The 16,461-nt window shown below is 60.1% G+C and overlaps 1 protein-coding gene and 1 long non-coding RNA gene across 5 annotated transcripts in view; one reads left to right on the plus strand and one right to left on the minus strand.

The window, feature by feature from the left end:
- Positions 1–464: 464 nt before the first annotated feature.
- On the minus strand, positions 465–2,666 carry LOC123386764. Its single transcript, XR_006601179.1, has 2 exons — positions 1,226–2,666; positions 465–1,122 (listed from the first exon to the last, which is right to left on the minus strand). It is a non-coding gene; the product is annotated as an uncharacterized LOC123386764 (long non-coding RNA).
- PARVG (parvin gamma) overlaps positions 1,014–16,461 on the plus strand; it is a 22,824-nt gene continuing 7,376 nt past the window's right edge. For 3 of the 4 annotated variants that reach the window (XM_045062492.1, XM_045062494.1, XM_045062495.1), the window contains exons 1-10: positions 1,149–1,286; positions 2,981–3,075; positions 5,563–5,627; positions 7,376–7,478; positions 8,158–8,298; positions 9,189–9,304; positions 10,536–10,591; positions 11,891–11,913; positions 14,940–14,998; positions 15,198–15,266. In XM_045062492.1, coding sequence (XP_044918427.1) covers positions 1,276–1,286; positions 2,981–3,075; positions 5,563–5,627; positions 7,376–7,478; positions 8,158–8,298; positions 9,189–9,304; positions 10,536–10,591; positions 11,891–11,913; positions 14,940–14,998; positions 15,198–15,266 — 738 coding nt within the window. In that variant the 5' untranslated portion in view covers positions 1,149–1,275. Of the gene's footprint in view, positions 1,287–2,980; positions 3,076–5,562; positions 5,628–7,375; positions 7,479–8,157; positions 8,299–9,188; positions 9,305–10,535; positions 10,592–11,890; positions 11,914–14,939; positions 14,999–15,197; positions 15,267–16,461 lie in introns of all 4 variants that reach the window. The other variant, XM_045062493.1, reaches the window with a different exon arrangement.

Raw genomic sequence — 16,461 nt, forward strand, 5'->3', positions numbered from 1 at the left:
GAACGCAGGAAATGAGGTGACCCCAGAGCCACGGGAAGGCTGGCGCGGCAGGCTGGGGACAGACCCCCACGGAGGACGCTTCGAACCGCACCGTGGTTCCGGCCGTCCCTGCCGTGACCAGGAGGCTGCTGAGTGGCTGCTGCCCCGCGGTTTCAATTTTGAGCCGGATACTTTCCGTCCGCCTCTCCAGATGCCTCTCCAGCGTTTTCCGCGCTGGCCTCGCGGACTGCGTCCGTGCGCTGCCTTGCCTCTGTTTGGACTTGGCCGGTGGGAGGCCCCGGCAGGAGGGAGCGTGGGGGAGAGTGAGCGAGGTCGGGGGGTTTGTACTCCAGGGCCGCCCCTCTGCAGGGCCACCGGGGTCGGAGGGCGCCTCTACCACACCCCTGGCTGGCGGATCTCTCTCTCTGGGCTCTGGTGTCCACTCTGGCCTCTGCCCCGTCGGGCCCTGGGGTCGTGATAACTCGCTCATGTCGCTAGTCTTGGGCTGTAGCACTGTCTCTTCTGTGTTCCCTTAACCCGGCCCCGGTAGGCGCTTTGTCCAACACGCTTCAGTTTCCCTGCGTGGATGGGCACCTGGCCCGGGAAGCAGGGGACGCAGGGCCACGCCGTGCCCGCCACACCTGCCCCAGCAAAGCGTGCAGCTGCCCGTCCCCACCATGCTGCAAACTGCCTCTGCCTCTTAGGCTGGTACCTCTGTGAGCAGCGACAATAGTACCTGCCTCGGAGGCTGGTTCCAGTAAACTTAAAGGCCTTAAGGGGCGCCTGGGTGGCTCAGTCCACTGAGCGTCGGACTTCAGCTCAGGTCGTGATCTCACGGCTCATGAGTTCGCCAGCTCCCCGTGGCGGGGAGGTGGGGGTCCCTGGCCTCAGTGGCTGGCTTGGCTGGTGCTGCCACTTGGAGATGGGGAGACCACGAGGGACTGCTGGGGTTGCGAGGCGGGGAGGGGAGAGGGAGAGAGGGAAGAAACGGCAGCGTTGCGTCTCCTGCGAGGCATCTGAGGGCCCGGAGGTGTGGCTCGGTGGTTGGCGCTCGGGGGGCAGAGCTTTCTGTCGGGGCGTGGAGGCACCAGGCCCTGAGGCCCAGCGAGGAGGAAGCTCCCTGCAGACGCAGCCCAGCAGACCCTGCGGAAGCCACAGGCCCGGAGGAAGTGAGCAGCATGGGGGGTGGGGGGTGGGGGGACCCTGCCCTCCCCCGGCCCCTCCAGCCCCCAGGGTAGGAACTTACTTTTCTCTGGAAGCCGGTGATCACGATTTGAGCTCCGCGGGCTTCATTTCATGGCAGCCAAGTGAGTCTCAGCTCCCGGGAGCCCTGGGCTCGGGGCTCTCTGCCCGTCTGTAATGTTCAGGAGCGAGAGGGCACAGAGGGAGGGCTCCGGGGGTGGGGGCTTGTGGCGGCCGACCCCAGAAAATACACCCTTAGCCGAGGGAGGGACTCGGGCCAGGCAAAGCCTGAGCCCCTGTGCACCACCCCCACCCCACCCCGGCCACCCACGCGTAGAGAGGCGCATTTCCTCCCTCCCGGGGCCGGACAGGCAGAAGGGCACGATCCCACCTCCCCGGTAGCCAGGTGGACAGTCTCCCTTTCTCCGCACCATCTCCCCTGAGCGTCATCCGGCGTGTGGGGGGGGGGGGTGGGAAGAAAGGCCACCCCGTTTCAGATGAAGAAACTGAGGCCCAGGGCGGGGAGGGGCTGCCGGGGGAGGGGAGATACCCTGAACAGAGCTGGGGCAGACACCCCCCGGTCCGCTCCACTGCCCTCGGTGAGCTCTGAGTCCGGCCCTGTCTTGTAAAGACCTTCAGGACCAGGAAGGGAGGGGATTCGCCCAAAGTCACGTAGGGTGAGGAAGAGCAAGCCTGGAACCCGGGCCTCCTCCTAACCCCCAGGCAGGGCTCTTTCCTCCTCTCCGGCCACGTCCCCCGAGCCGAATCCTGTCCAGAAGGAGGCTTGGGAATTCAGGGGGCAGGACCGGTCCCACAGCTGTGGTCTCCCCCATCCTCTGTTCGGGATGGGGCCTCAGAGGTTCCCCGCGGGCCGGCTGCTAGGGCGATGGGGTGGCCCCTGCCAGTGTCCCCATCTTGCCACAGCTCTGGGTCCCGCTGCTGTAGCCGGGTTTCCCCGGTGGGGGGGGGGGGAGGGGGAGGGCTGGAGCTGCCCCCCATTCTGCGGCCCCCCCTGTCTTTTTGGGGCCCGAAACGCTGGGGAAACGCGGGGGGCCGAAGAGGAGGGCAAAGCTGCCGGCTGAGCAGGAGAGGAAGTGAACCCTGGGGCAACAGGAAGGAGGCTGGGCTGGCTTCTCCAGGGGCCCCGTCCCGCGTGGGGTGAGCCCGGCCCCTGCCCAGAAGGAGCACACGAAGGGGGCCGCACACGCCCCTCGCATGCCGGCCCCTCCCATGCCGACGTGCGCAGTGAGGCCCCCAAAGCGCAGAGAGGCTGAGCCCGCCGAGCCCCACCGTGGACAGCCTCGTTCCGCGTCGGGCCAGGCGGGGCCAGGCCGCCCCCCGAGAGCCAGGCCCCCGTGGAGTGGCAGCCGAGCCTGAGGGATGCCGCCATGCCCGCGTGGTCCCCGCGTCGGAAGGCTGGTGGTGCCACTCCGTGCCCACCTGTCTCGGGCTCAGGGACCTGGAAGGGACGGATCCGGTGCCCCCCTCGCCCTGCCCCCGCGGGAACTCAGGCACCGTAGATGTCACCCGTCAGTGGATTCGCCTCAGCCAGCCCTGCCATACGCCCACCCCGGGCATCCCTCTGGAGCTTAACTCCAGGGTTTCCTGGATCTTGACAAGCCCTCAGCCGCGGGCCTCCCTCCACCCCTGCGTCCCTCCAGAATGGGCCCCACGGCCTACTTCTCATCAGGGAGACCCGTCTCCTTGGCTAGGCAGCCCCCGCCCACTCCCCGTGCCTCATGGTCGGGAAGGAACGACGGCCCAGAGCCAGCGTGGGGCTCCTCGGACGGTGATGCCCCCTGTCCCCTGCATCCCCCAGGGCCGGCAAGGCAGAAATGGAGCCGGAATCCTTGTACAACCTGCTGCGGCTCCCGAAGGCGGTGGGCCGGCCGGCGGAGGAGGAGCTCCCACAAGGTGCTGGGCCCAAGTGGGGCTGGGGGTCCGGGCAGGGCGGAGGGGCGGGTCTGCGGGCCGGTCCGGGCCCTGCCTTGCTTCCCAGGTTGTTAACTGAACACCCAATTTGCGCAGCCCCTGCCTATGCCTTCTGCTTTATCCTCGACAACTCCCACCCCCGCCTCTGGAAGCTTTGGCAGGTACCCCCATACCGCTCATAACCACACATCTCGCGTTTGAGGATGACACTGGTAACACGATATTAACTGCTCCTACGTGCTGTGCACGTCCTACAAGCTGCACCTCGTTTATTGCTCTGAGGGTAGGCGTTCCTGCCTCCCTTGGATGCGCGAGGAAACTGAGGCCCAGTGAATAATGTAGCAGTGGCAGGTGACTCCGTTAACGCGGAGGAGCTGGGGTTGGGAACCCAAGGAGGGGAGCCCCAGCATTCAGGTTCCCCTCCCGCCATGCCCTGCTGGCAAATATCTGCAGACATCCGACTTGGCGGGGGATGGGGGTTATCGATCTGCTTCCTTCACTCGTGTGGGTCCCTTTAAATGGTGGGTGGGCACAAGGGCGCCTGGGTGACTCAGACTTTGGCTCAGGTCACGATGCCCGTGAGTTCAAGCCCCGTGTTGGGCTCTGTGCTGATAGCTCAGAGCCTAGAGCCTGCTTTGGATTCCGTGTCCCCCTCTCTCTACCCCCCCCTCTCAAATATAAATAAACATGAAAAAAATTTTTTTTTCATGTTTATTTATATTTGAGAGAGACAGAGACAGAATGCGAGTGGGTTGGGGCAGAGAGAGAGGGAGGCACGGAATCCGAAGCAGCTCCAGGCTCTGAGCTGTCAGCACAGAGCCCGATGCAGGGCTCAAACTCATGGACCGCGAGATCATGACCTGAGCCGAAGTCAGAGGCTCAACCGACTGAGCCACCCAGGCGCCCCCCAAAATTTTTTTAAAAAGTGGGTGGGCATAGGACGGGGCAATTCAATGGGTGTGGGTCCCCCTTTTAGCAAGTCCGTTTTCTGAGCTCGGGGAGTTTGTGGCCACTGCCCCTGAAACCTCCCTTCCCAAGGAGATGTTTGGAAAGGACAACGCAGGTACCCAAAGCTGTCAATCCCCCTGTTACAGAAAAGAGGCGAATCAGGAAGCAAGCCAAATGTCCCGCTCAGCAAGGGCGTTAAGTGAACTCACTAGAATTTATGGAACCTTTAAGAAAGACATAAATATGATGACGGAGGAAAAGTGTGACATAGTTGAAACGTAAGAGCAGAATGCAACTTGAGCTAGACCCTGTGAATACAGCCTGAATTTTAAGATGGGCCATGTGGCCCAGAGACCCCGGAGCAGCGAGCCAGACCCGGGGGGCCGGGCGGGCACTGCCCAGAGTCGAGAAGCTGACTTCCTTAACTGCCTGGTGCTCTCTGTTTATAGATGGTTTAACGCGGGAAAGCATCGCGAGCAAATTGCTGTTAGCGGTGGGGCTTGGTTATTTGAAAAAATATTTATTTTTTGTTTTGCAGTGGATTTAGAAATACTCAAAGTACTGGCAGGCGCAGCTGGAACATGGGAGGATTCAGAGCGGCAGGAAACCTGCTCCAGGGAGGAGCTGGCGGGGGGTGGGGGTGGGGTATCGCCGGAGGCTTTCACCCACCCACCCACTCCCCACACATGGGTCCAGAGACTGCCCGGGGCCCAGCGTGTTAGATACCCCCGCCTCTTGTCAGGAGATACAGGGCCGGGGAGAACTTGAAGGTTTTCAGATCATCTAGGAAAAGTCTCCAGCCGCGTCGTGGGAAGACAGAGGCATTGCATTTTGTGAACCTGGGCAAGGCAGTGCCCCCCGTGCTGACTCAGTTTCCCCCATGTTCATCGAGACTAGATCCTCTCGGCCCTGCCATTTGTGGGTGCTGCGAGTCTAAGGCATCGGGAAGCTGCTGACCAGAGGGTCAGCCAGGGTGGTCTCGGCGTCCTGCCCGTGCCAGGGAGCCAGACAGACTGGGGTGAAATCCGCCGTGGCCCCCTGGTGCCCGGCCCCTGGGCTCGTGCGAGCCCCTCTGCTTAAGTACGTGGGTAGAATTGCCAGATAAAACACAGGACACCCAGTTAACATTTGAATTTGAGGCAGGAAACAGTTTTCCAGGCGAACTGTGTCCCCAAAATATATTGTTGTGCCTGAGGATGAGCTGGTGCTCATGAGGGGAACCCAGAGGGAAGGGCATTTGGGGTGTGGCTGGAACAGCACGGGCGAAGAAAGAGGTGTGGAGGACGAGGCGTGTCTGGGAGGACCAAGTCTCTTTAGATGTTTGATGCTCAGGGTGTGTGTGTGTGTGTATCTGTGTGTGCGTGTGCGTGTGCACGCGTGTGTATCAGTGACTGTGTCTGTGGATCTGTGTGGGCGCGCGTGTGATGCAGCAGGACCCAATTCCCCGGGTGTCGAGGTGCCGGGCTGCCCAGCCCCCCCGCAGGGACCCCACACGCGTGTCATGCTCGCCTCTGCTTCCAGGAGAAAAGAAGAAGTACCTGCCACCCACCTCGCGGGGGGACCCCAAATTTGAAGAGCTGCAGAAGGTACAGCTCCTTCTGCGGTCTCCCCCCCACCCCCCGCTTTCTCTGGGGGCAGTCTTTCGGTCCCCTTGGGGCGGGGTCTGTCCCGCTCCTCCCCTCTCTGACCTCCGCCTGGCGGGTGGTGACCCTGCAGGTCCCCGGGAGACCTATTGAATGGCTACGTGAGGGAACATTTATTGAGCACCGACTGTGTGCCTTTACGTAGGTGATCCCCACAAGCCTCACGACGGTTGAGAGGGATCGGCCGTCCTGAATCCCATGGAGTGAGTAGGAGGCTCAGAGGGGTGACCTGGCCTGTGGGGGACACAAGGCCGGCCAGCAGAGTTTGACCCAGGCCCCAAAGCTTGTGCACTTGCCCCTGCTCGGCTGCGCATGGCAGTGGAGAGCTGGCAAAAGGGGCAGAACGGGGGGGTGAGTCACCCGGGCCCCCCGCGTCTCTCCTTGGCTGGGAGGCTGCCGCTGTACCTTCTGGACCAGCTCGGTATAGGCAGGTTCAGACCTCCGTTTTCGTCTGCCTTATTGCTCCAGTCTCCACGTGGCCTTTCTGGTGCTTCCTCCAGGGAGGCCTCCTGGCCTGCACCACCTTCCATCCCCCCAGACTGTGGCCGTTTTCCCGTCCCTTCCTCTCTCCCTCCCGTTCCCTGGCTCCCTCCATCCCACCTTCCCCACCGTCAGGCACTGGGACCCGAGTAGAACCAGCGAGGCCCTTCCTGGAAACCTGACGGGGTGCCGACACGTCCTAGTTGGGGCTCCTCCTGGAGCTTACCCTGAGAAGGATTTGGGTGCAGGTAGTGAGCCAGGAGAAAGGAAAGCGAGTGGGCGGGCCCCTCCGGGAGCGGGTGCAGAGACGGAGTAGCTGGGTCCCAAGTCCGGAGTAGCCGGCGCTGCTCCCTTAAAGGCACGGGGCTCTGTTTCCTGTGCTCCCGGCCTGTTGAACCCAGGCGGGGACGGACGCCCTGGCAGAGGTGCAGAGGGGAGCAGGGGTGTGCGCCTCAGTCGTTGAGTCGGGGGATCAGGAGGGACCCCAGCAGCCCCTGTGTGGGTGTCCTGGGGCTGGTGCCACCGAGTACCATGAGCCAGGTGGCTTAAAGCCAGGGGAGTTGAAGGTCTCCCAGCCCGTAGGCCGGAAGTCCTCAATCGAGGAGTGGGCAGCGTGGGTCCCTCCCGGAGGTTCCGAGAGGGAACCCATCCCAGCCTCTTGCCCGGCGTCAGGTGGCTCCGGTGACCCTTGGCGCCCCTTGGCGCCTAGACTCGCCACTCGGGTCTCTGCCTCCCTTGTCACAGGGCCTCCTCTGTGTTTCCAAAGTCACGTCCCTCTTCTCCTTCTGGGCTCTCCCCAGAAGTGCCTGCTCAGATCCAGATTTCTCCCAACAGCCTCTTCAGGGCAATTCAGGCCTTTCCTGTCGAGGGCCTTCAAAACTCTTCCCATTATCCAGTTCCACGGCCACCTCCCCACTCTCAGATACTTGTTATGGTGGCCTTCTGGGACCAGCACCTTGCAGAGGACAAACAGCACCCCCGCCCCCCCCCCCCCCAGGGCCCAGGTTCCTGCTGAAGAGAAGCAGAGGGTCTCTGGGAAGTCAGACTGAGAGGGCAGGGAGGGCTTCCCAGAGGAGGTGACATTTGACCTGGCCTTGAAGGTTGGTATAGGAGCTGGCGGGTGGGAGGAGGGCCTTGCGGGTCAGAGCTGAGCCAGGTGGGGGACCCGGTGAGGAGTGGTCCCGGGTCAGCCATCCCCTTGGGGTCTTCAGGTGCTGATGGAGTGGATCAATGCCAAGCTCCTCCCGGAGCACATCGTGGTCCGCAGCCTGGAGGAGGACATATTCGATGGGCTCATCTTGCACCACCTTTTCCGTAAGCGGCTGCTCCCAGGGTACATGGGCCTGGGCCCCAGCACCTCCCCCCCCGCCCCAGCCTGGCCCCTTGAGGCCCCAGGGGTGGACTCCTCAACAGCCGCCCCCTCCCCGTCACCGTTGTGATGTCGGGTTTGGTCTGCGCACCTGCCTTCTGCCCACAAAGCTGTGAGGTCCCAGAGGGCAGGGGTGCACCCGATTCTGGTCCTCGGCTGACCTGGGGCCTGGCTCAGCAGCACCGTTTGGTAGTTGGACAGAATGATCTTGCCAGCCCCTTCCGGAACACCTGCCAAGGAGCAGGTGTGGTTAATCCTCAGAAAAACCCTATCCGCTTACTATCCCCATTTTATGGATGAGGAAAATGCGGCTCGGAGAGGCCTCGTCACTTGTCCAGCGTCTTGCAGTGGGGAAGGCGGGGGGGTCAGGGTCTGAGCTTAGGAGTCTAGGCCACCCTGCCTTGCGAAAAGGAAGTGCACGTAGCTGAGCAGAAGGCTAAGGTCAAGGTGAGGTGGGCCAGTGGAGGGCGGCTCGGAGGGCCGGGGCTCGCTCGGGTCACAGGGCTTTTGGCGGTGCAGGGGAGCCTGGAGGGGCACGGTCCTCACCCCTCCCTCCCTCTCCTGCCTTTCTCGGCCTCTCCCCCCGACCCCCTCCTGGGCCCTCTCCCGCTCTCCTGCCCTCAGAGATGCTGACCGGGCTCCGGCTGGACGTGGAGGAGATGGCTCTCACGGTCCCCAACCAGAGGCGCAAGCTGGAGGCCGTCCTGGAGGCAGTCAACCGCAGCCTGCAGGCAGAAGATCAGCCGCTCAAGTGGAGCGTGGACGGTATGTGGGGCCTCGGCTGGGGGGGGACCTGGGTCCCTGTGCAGCACCGGCCTCTTGTTTCCTCTGCCTCTGGGGTGGGGGCACCCTGGGGGCTTCCGGGGAGCCTCCCGTGCAAAGTCGTGCACCCCGTTGAGGGCCAAGAACCCTACACGCTTCTGCGCCCTGTAGGTGTCGCCGCAGCAAAGCCTGCGGCCGTGTAACGGCATAAACGCAGTCGATGAGGCCCCTACTGTTTGAGTTCCAAGCACCACGAGCTCCCATGTATTTCATCAGATGGGTGCTACCGGCCTCGTTTCGTTAATTGATTTAAGCTCTACCCGCGGTGCCTGCTTTGGAGCGAATGGGAGCGAGCAAAGCCCCCACTCTGATCTCCGCCCCCTCCCCCATCTTCCAGATGAGAAAACTGAGGCTGAAGGGCTTGAGTGCCTTCTCCGAGATTGGGAGGTGGTGATGTAACAGTTTTGAAGCCCAGTTTCTGTTGGGTTGCGTGCCTTCACCGCTGCATTTAACGTCCCGCTTTCAACAACTGATGGGCATAACGTTGGCCCTGAATTAAGCCACACTCATCTGAAGCCAACAGTTTCTTGCACTGGGGCCCCCAGTGTAGGGCCTCAAGCGGCTCAAAATTGTAAAGAGTGGCTGTCTCTGTGTCGAAAGCCCCGTCCACTTGGGGAATTGTGCCCGTGGGCTGTATTCGCAGAGCAGGGTGATTAGAGCACAGGGTGGCTATTTTGGGTTCCGAATAAGTATCTCCAGCCCTCTGCCTTCCAGGAGGCTGCAGGCAGATCTCCTTGGTCTTCAGAGGGTTGTTGGGACAATATGGAGCCCTCCGTGTGGCCCCGGGTATGGGTGGCCCCTTCCGCTCTGACCTGTGCCCTCTCCCCTCCCAGCCATCTTCAACAAGGACCTGCTGGCCACCTTGCATCTCCTCGTGGCCCTGGCCAAGCGCTTCGAGCCCGACCTGCCCCTCCCGACCAACGTCCAGGTGGAGGTGATCACCATGGAGGTACGGGGCTGGGTGCTGGGGGGACCCCTGTGTACAGGCTGAGCATCTTGGGTCCATGTCACCGTACCCTGGATTAGGGGGTGCTGCGTGGGGAGGGGCTGAGCCAGGGTGTTTTCTTAGGAGCCTCAAGATATATCACATCCCTCCAGGACTGCAGAGGGGCCTGGGCTGGAGCTATGGGTGGAGATATTGAGAGTCCGTGGTGGCGGGGGGCCTAGGGTCACATGGTCACATGGTCACACGGGCCATAAGCGGTCATCCATCTGTTCAGGGCCGTTCAGGAGCCTTCATAGTTTTGGCCCGGGCCACTGCGGTGTTGTCCCTCATTCACCAACGATGGCTGTGACCGTGCAAGGGAGGCTTCTCGTTTCTCCACCTGCAGGGTCCCCTTGCTCTGGCATATGCACAACTGGTGCTGAAGTTTGTGTCCCCGGAGCCCATGGCTTCTCCCTCAGGCAGAGTCTGAGCATCCCAGACGGGGCCCCCACCTTCTCCTGCTCCCCATTACTCCCTCCCCCAACTCCTGAGTGCCTGATGAGCCAGGGGGCTTCCCGGCTTGGAGCTTACGTTTCACTCAGATGAAATCATTCTTACTTCTTTCAAAACCGTTGATTAAAATTCTCCACTAAGCAGTGTCATGACTTTGTTTATACTTCTTATATAAATCAGAGGTGACTTCATTCCTTCATTCCTTCATTCATTCACTTATTCATTAATCCATCCACCTACCTATCCACCCATCCATTTACCCATCCATCCATCTATCCCTTCACCATCCATCTATCCATCCACCCATCCACCCACTCATCCATCCATCCATCAACCCACCTACCCACCCACCAATCCATCCACCCATCCATCCACCCATCCACCCATCCATCCATCCATCCATCCATCCATCCATCCATCCAGTCATTATTCATTTGTCATTCAGATCAACACACGTTTATTGACTCCCTGTGAGCCAGGGACTGAGGGAGACTTTGGGGATATCTGGGGAACAAGACAGACATTGTCCCCATCCTCATGGGGCCCAAGGCTCATGAGCAAGAAAGACAATTGAGCCAGGCCACAGTGATGAGTACCGTCCAGGAGCCGCCCGAGGAGGGAAAGAGGTAGAGTGAGCCGGGTTCTGGGGCTGCGCTGGCCACTACAGTCTTTCAGTGGCTGCTGGCGTGGGTCCCCGAGTTTTCTGGGATTACTCAATTTCTTCCCTGTTTTTCTTTCTTAGAGCACCAAAAGTGGTCTGAAGTCGGAGAAGGCGATGGAACAGCTCACTGAATGCAGGTGAGGGAAGAGTCAGGGCTTGCAGCACAGGCCGAGCTATATTATTTGGGGAATGGGTAGCAGGGCCTGAAGCTGGGGACAGACCTGCCCGCCCTTTGTGGGAGGGGCCCTCACATCTCGCCAGCTTCCTCTCAGCCCCCAGAGGGCCTCGCTGACCCCTCAGCCCTGCCGGGCGCCTCTCCATCTTGCTGGGCCTCGCAGGGCATGGCCCTGGCTGTTAGGCATGACCCCCCCCGCCGCCCCCTGCCAGCTCGTTTGTCCTCTGCACAAAAGCAAGCAGAGTTGGGGACAGAAGGGGCTGTGGCTCCCAGTCACGAGGTCACACTATAGCCATTGTGGGCCAGGAGGAATCTAGACCTGGGGTTACAGGACCCCGATGCCATGTCGCTTCCCAGAGCCTGGTGGCCGAGGGCTGGAGCCAAGGGCACCAGACACCAGCATTTATAGAGCACCTAGTGTGTGCGGGGCGGGAGGCTCTGTCCTTGCGTGTCCACGACAGCCAGCTGCTTACCTTTCGTGCGTCTGCACAAGCAGGTTGCTCGGCTAATGGGCTCTTCCCTCTGCCCTCCTGGAGGCAAAGCCTGGCTCTCTGTTTCAGGCTGCCCTCTCTACCCTGCACAGCCCAGTCCCCTGTTGAGGGCCTTGGTCGCAGGGCCCACCCGGCCCTCCTGGGACAGCTTGGCCCACTTTGGGCCCAGAGCCTTGCTTCGAAGGGGTGTGGCTGGGGCGGAAAATTTGACACAAGGGCGAAGACAAACCATTCAGAACAAGAGAAACAGAGTGAAAGAAGCCAGACGCAGAAGAGAGCGTGATTTCATTACACGGGCTCCCAGAATAGGCAAAACCAGTTCACGGCGGGAGGAATCAGGGCAGGGGTGATCTTTGGTGGGGGGGGGGGAGTGGGGGTGGGGGAGAGCACATGGGGGTGCCGGGAAGGGTCTGTATCTTGTTGGGTGCCGATCACACAGGTGCGTGCATATGGAAAAACACACGCGCCTTAATCGTACAATTTGTGTGCTTTATTGTACGACACCGCCCACCCAAACTAAAACAACAACCACAGAAATGACAAAATCCAGACATAACTAGGTGTGGAAGCCTCCAGGGCGGGGTGTGGGCCTCTTTCTGCCCGCGCCCTGCGCAAGGGCCCTGCCTGCTTACCAACTGCAGGGAAGAAGGGAGCTCGCCCGTTTCTCTGTCAACCTTGCTAGTGCTGAGTCTTGTAGTAAGAAACTACAGGTCTGAGGATATTTTTTAACCATGTGTTTACCTTTCTCCCCCGTGCAATTGTCCCTTTAGCACAGACAAGGACCCAGCTACCAGTGAGTACCTTTCCCACCGGGTGTGTGTTAAAACAGACGGGAGGATGAAGGGTCACTTGCTGGGTGTTCTCTGCTCTTGCCTCTGTGCCCCACTACTTGTATCTCGAGCCTTCTTCTGCTCCGTTTGCCCCTTCTTCTCTCCGTCAGTCCGTCCCAGGATCGGGCTGTTTCCTCTCACGATACTGCTCGAACGGCAGGGAGAGGTTTACAGTTCCCGCCGGTGGTCATGGTGGAGTTGTTATGAACGTGTGGGCTCTGAAGCCACGTGGCCCGGGTTCAGACACTAACGCGTCCTCTTGTTAGCCATGTGAACTTGGGCAAGTGACGTAACTTGTCTGTGTCTCAGCTTTCTCATCTGTAAAATGAGATTAATAACGGCACCCACCTCTTGGACTGGTGAGGAGGGTTAAAAGATGATTTGTGAATGTGTTTAGCCCAGAGTGGGTGCCCCATGGTGACTGTGCAGTGGTGTGGCCACTTCTTTTGTGACAGACATCTTCCCCTATTGAGGGATTGGTCCATCCATTTCTTCTTTCATTCATTCACTCAGTTGGCCTAGTCGGCTGTTCATCCATCCATCCATCCATCCATCCATCCATCCACCTACCCACCCACCAATCTATCCATCCATCTATCCATTCACCAATCCACCTGTCCATCCACCCACCCAACCACCAATCCATCCATCCATCCATCCATCCATCCACCCACCTACCCACCCACCAATCCATCCATCCATCCATCCATCCATCCATCCATCCATCCATCTATCCATCCACCCACCCAACCACCAATCCATCCATCCATCCATCCATCCATCCATCCATCCATCCATCCACCAATCCATCTGTCCATCCACCCACCCAACCACCAATCCATCCATCCATCCATCCATCCATCCATCCATCCATCCACCAATCCATCTGTCCATCCACCCACCCAACCACCTATCCATCCATCCATCCATCCATCCATCCATCCATCCACCAATCCATCTGTCCATCCACCCACCCAACCACCAATCCATCCATCCATTCATCCATCCATCCATCCATCCATCCATCCATCCATCCATCCATCTATCCATCCACCTACCCATCCATCCATCCATCCATCCATCCATCCATCCACCTACCCACCCACCAATCCATCCATCCATCCATCCATCCATCCATCCACCTACCCACCCACCAATCTTTCCATCCATCCGTCCATTCACCAATCCATCTGTCCATCCACCCACCCAACCACCAATCTATCCATCCATCCATCCATTCACCAATCCATCCATCTATCCACCAATCTATTTGGCCATCCATACACCAGTCCACATCATCCACCCACCCACCCACCAAATTACCCATCCATCCACCCACCCACCAATCCATCTGTCCCCACACACGCCCACCAGTCCATCCATCATCCATCCATCCTAACATGATTTCTCTCCCTGAACCCTCCCCACTTAAGAACACAGATCTGTATGGGCAGGGGGTTCCATGAGGGGTGCTGCAAAGGAGGAAATAATGACCTTTGAGGGGCTTCTGAGAACAGGCTGAGGGAAGATGAGTGGGAGAAGGAAGGGAAAGGGAGGTGCAGGGAGGCTGGCCAACGTGTGTGTGTGTGTGTGTGTGTGTGTGTGTGTGTGTGCAGGGCAGCATGAGGACATGGGTGTTGCTCGGGGGGCAGCATGAGGGTGGGTCACATGGTGAGGGGAAAGGAGCCGGGCCTCCCCACCACCCCGTCTAGCACATTCGTGCTGTTCTGGCTCATGTCAACCGAGCACACATTCGCCTCCCCACTTCCTGGCTCCTTCAGAGACCCGATTTTCCTGGCCACCCAGGCCAAGGGGTCCGAAGGGGCTGGTGTCTCCACCATGATTCCTGGTGCACGATGCTATCTGGTGCTACCTTTTCCCTTTCACTAATGAGAGAACCGAGGCACAGAGAGGTGAAGTGACTTGCTCAGAGTTGCACAGCTGCTGAGCATCAGCATCTGAAGGTAAATCCTTCTAGCCAGCTTGGGCACTCGGTGCCCGAGGACCCATCTTCCCTGGGGAGATGTGTTGGCTGCACATATGAGGAGGGCTGCTTGTGGGAAAAGGGCAGTTGACTGAGGACTCGGATGTCTGAGGCGGGACGAGGCCCGGGGCTGCCAAGATGCCCCCCTTTGTTCCTAAACCAGGCAGGCGTGACTCAGCTGCTGAGGGTGCTGGCCTTTGGCACGACGCGGGGCTCCGTGCCCTCATTCTGCCAATCCAGGAATGCGGGGGAGGAGACGCGCGGGCCAAGTGTCTGTGTGGGGCTGGGCCCTGCTCGGTCACCTACGGCAGCTGCATGGGCTCTGTGGGCCTGCGGGTGGAGGGGGGGGGATGGGGACGAAGGAGAGAAGCTTTCTAGGGGGAGGAGCGGTGGCTGAGCAGACGCACAGACATCCACGGCAGAAAGGATGACCTTTTTTTGTTTTGTTTTATTTTTAAAGTTTTGTTTATTTATTTATTTAGAAAGAGAGAGAACACGAGTAGGGGAAGGGCAGAGAGAGAGAGAGAGAGAGAGAGAGAATCCCAAGCAGGCTCTGAGCTGTCAGCACAGAGCCCGATGCAGGGCTCGAACTCACGAACTGTGAGATCATGACCTGAGCCGAGACTCGGATGGGTAACCGATGGAGCCACCCGGGTGCCCCAAGATGAAGTTTATCGAGGTCCTACTGTGTGCCCAGCCACCGAGCCAAGTGCGTTATCTGGTACCAAATCTCATCTTTGCGAAGACGCCTTCTAGTAGGTAGGATCAGCCATGATGTGCAGATGAGGAAACCAAGGGCCAGAGAGGGCAGGCGACGCCCCCTGGGCTACACGGCCAGGGGCGCAGGGACAAAGACGCAGGCCCATGTTTTAACTCGAGAACCGTCGCGATGACACTACATCTCTCTGCGGACTGGGTATTCTGAGAAACTTTTATGGAAATGCGTCCCTGTTTGGCGCAAGGGTAATAGCATCGTAATGAGGCATTTATTGGATCTGTCTGCAGAGGACGTCTTTGATGAATTATTTAAACTGGCTCCGGAGAAAGTGAACGCTGTGAAAGAGGTAAGAGAGATCAAAGCTCCCAGTCACTCTCCCGCCCGTCTGCCTCGTGTCCTGGGGGGTGCAGGGGAAGGGGCAAGGCCCTCGCTCCTCACCTGCTGTGCTTCGGGCGCCATGCGGGGGGCCCTTCTGTCCCCCCCCCCAAAGCGGGAGGCGGAAAACCTGAGCCCCGGGCCCGACGTCCGTGCTCTTCCTTGTGTAGGCCATTGTGAACTTTGTCAACCAGAAGCTGGATCGCCTGGGCCTGTCTGTGCAGAATCTGGACACCCAGGTAGGGTCTCAGGTGCAGGGTCCCCGGGTAGGGAAGGGTCACGGGGTGCAGGCGGGGGAGAGGGTCCTGCAGGGCACGGGGAGCCTCGATCCGCCCCCGTGGGGCCTGTGATGTGTCACCTCTTGGAGACCTGGCGCCTCTCCGATGGCGGACGTAGCTGGTAGGTAGGCAGCCTCACCCACCAGGGACACCGTGGGGATCTCGTGAGGCAGGGACCGTGGGTGCGTTTTACGCAGGGGCTCATCTATGCCGTGGGAGCTCTCCTGGTGTGATTGCGTCTGCTCACGGCTTTGAGCTACCTGCCGGGCGTCGTCTTAGGTTCCGCCACAGCCCTGGATCTGTGGGCCCCCCGGCTGCTCGGCCCCCCCGGGGCTGACCTACACCTAGTCCCCGCGTGGGGCAGGAGCCGGGTCTTGCACGGTCGGCATCGGCATTCCGCGGGGGGCCACGGTTTTCCGTGAGGATGCTGTGCACCTGCGATACTCCCTCAGCACGGAGGGGAGCAGGGAAGCCGACGGGCTGATCGCCGGCGCGGGGCCTTCTGGCGGTGATGAGCCCCCCGGACACCAGACACATCAACCCACCGTGGCGGGGTTGGCGCTGGGCCACCCGGGTTCTGCTCACGCGCCACGGTGGCGGTGGGGGAGGGAGGCGGAAGTCAGGTCTGGTCCCTGGTGGACCGAATGACCTGTGGTGACTTCAGCCAGAGGCGCTGACTTCTCAGACACACCCTGACGTTAGCCAGAGACGGACGGGGTGTGATCTGCTCCCGTGCCTGGTTTCTAAAGCCAGTAAAGCCCTCACTATGCGCCAGGCTCTGCGCAAAGTGCTTTATACCTACGAACTCATTGACTCCCCCTGACAGTCCCCGAGGTGGGAACAGATACTGCCCCGTTTTATACAGGAGGACGCTAAGACACAGAGATGTTAATTAACTCGCCCAAGGTCACACAGTGATAGAGCAGAAGACCTGGGATTCGAACCCAGGGTGCCGAGGCCACAGTGTGTCCTCATCACCGCATCACATGGTGGCCATGTGAGAAGCCTGTGTGTCATGTGGCACGGTGACGTGGCAGGGCGGACATACGAGGCTCGGAAGCCAGGTGGACATGTGTGGCCCCTGGGCTTCAAGGACACCTCCTCCACATTGTCTGCATGGCCTTGGTTCGGACTTCTGTGGACCTCGGACCCCTCT

The sequence above is a fragment of the Felis catus genome, chromosome B4, assembly GCF_018350175.1.
Source record: "Felis catus isolate Fca126 chromosome B4, F.catus_Fca126_mat1.0, whole genome shotgun sequence".
In the NCBI taxonomy this organism is placed as follows: domain Eukaryota; kingdom Metazoa; phylum Chordata; class Mammalia; order Carnivora; family Felidae; genus Felis; species Felis catus.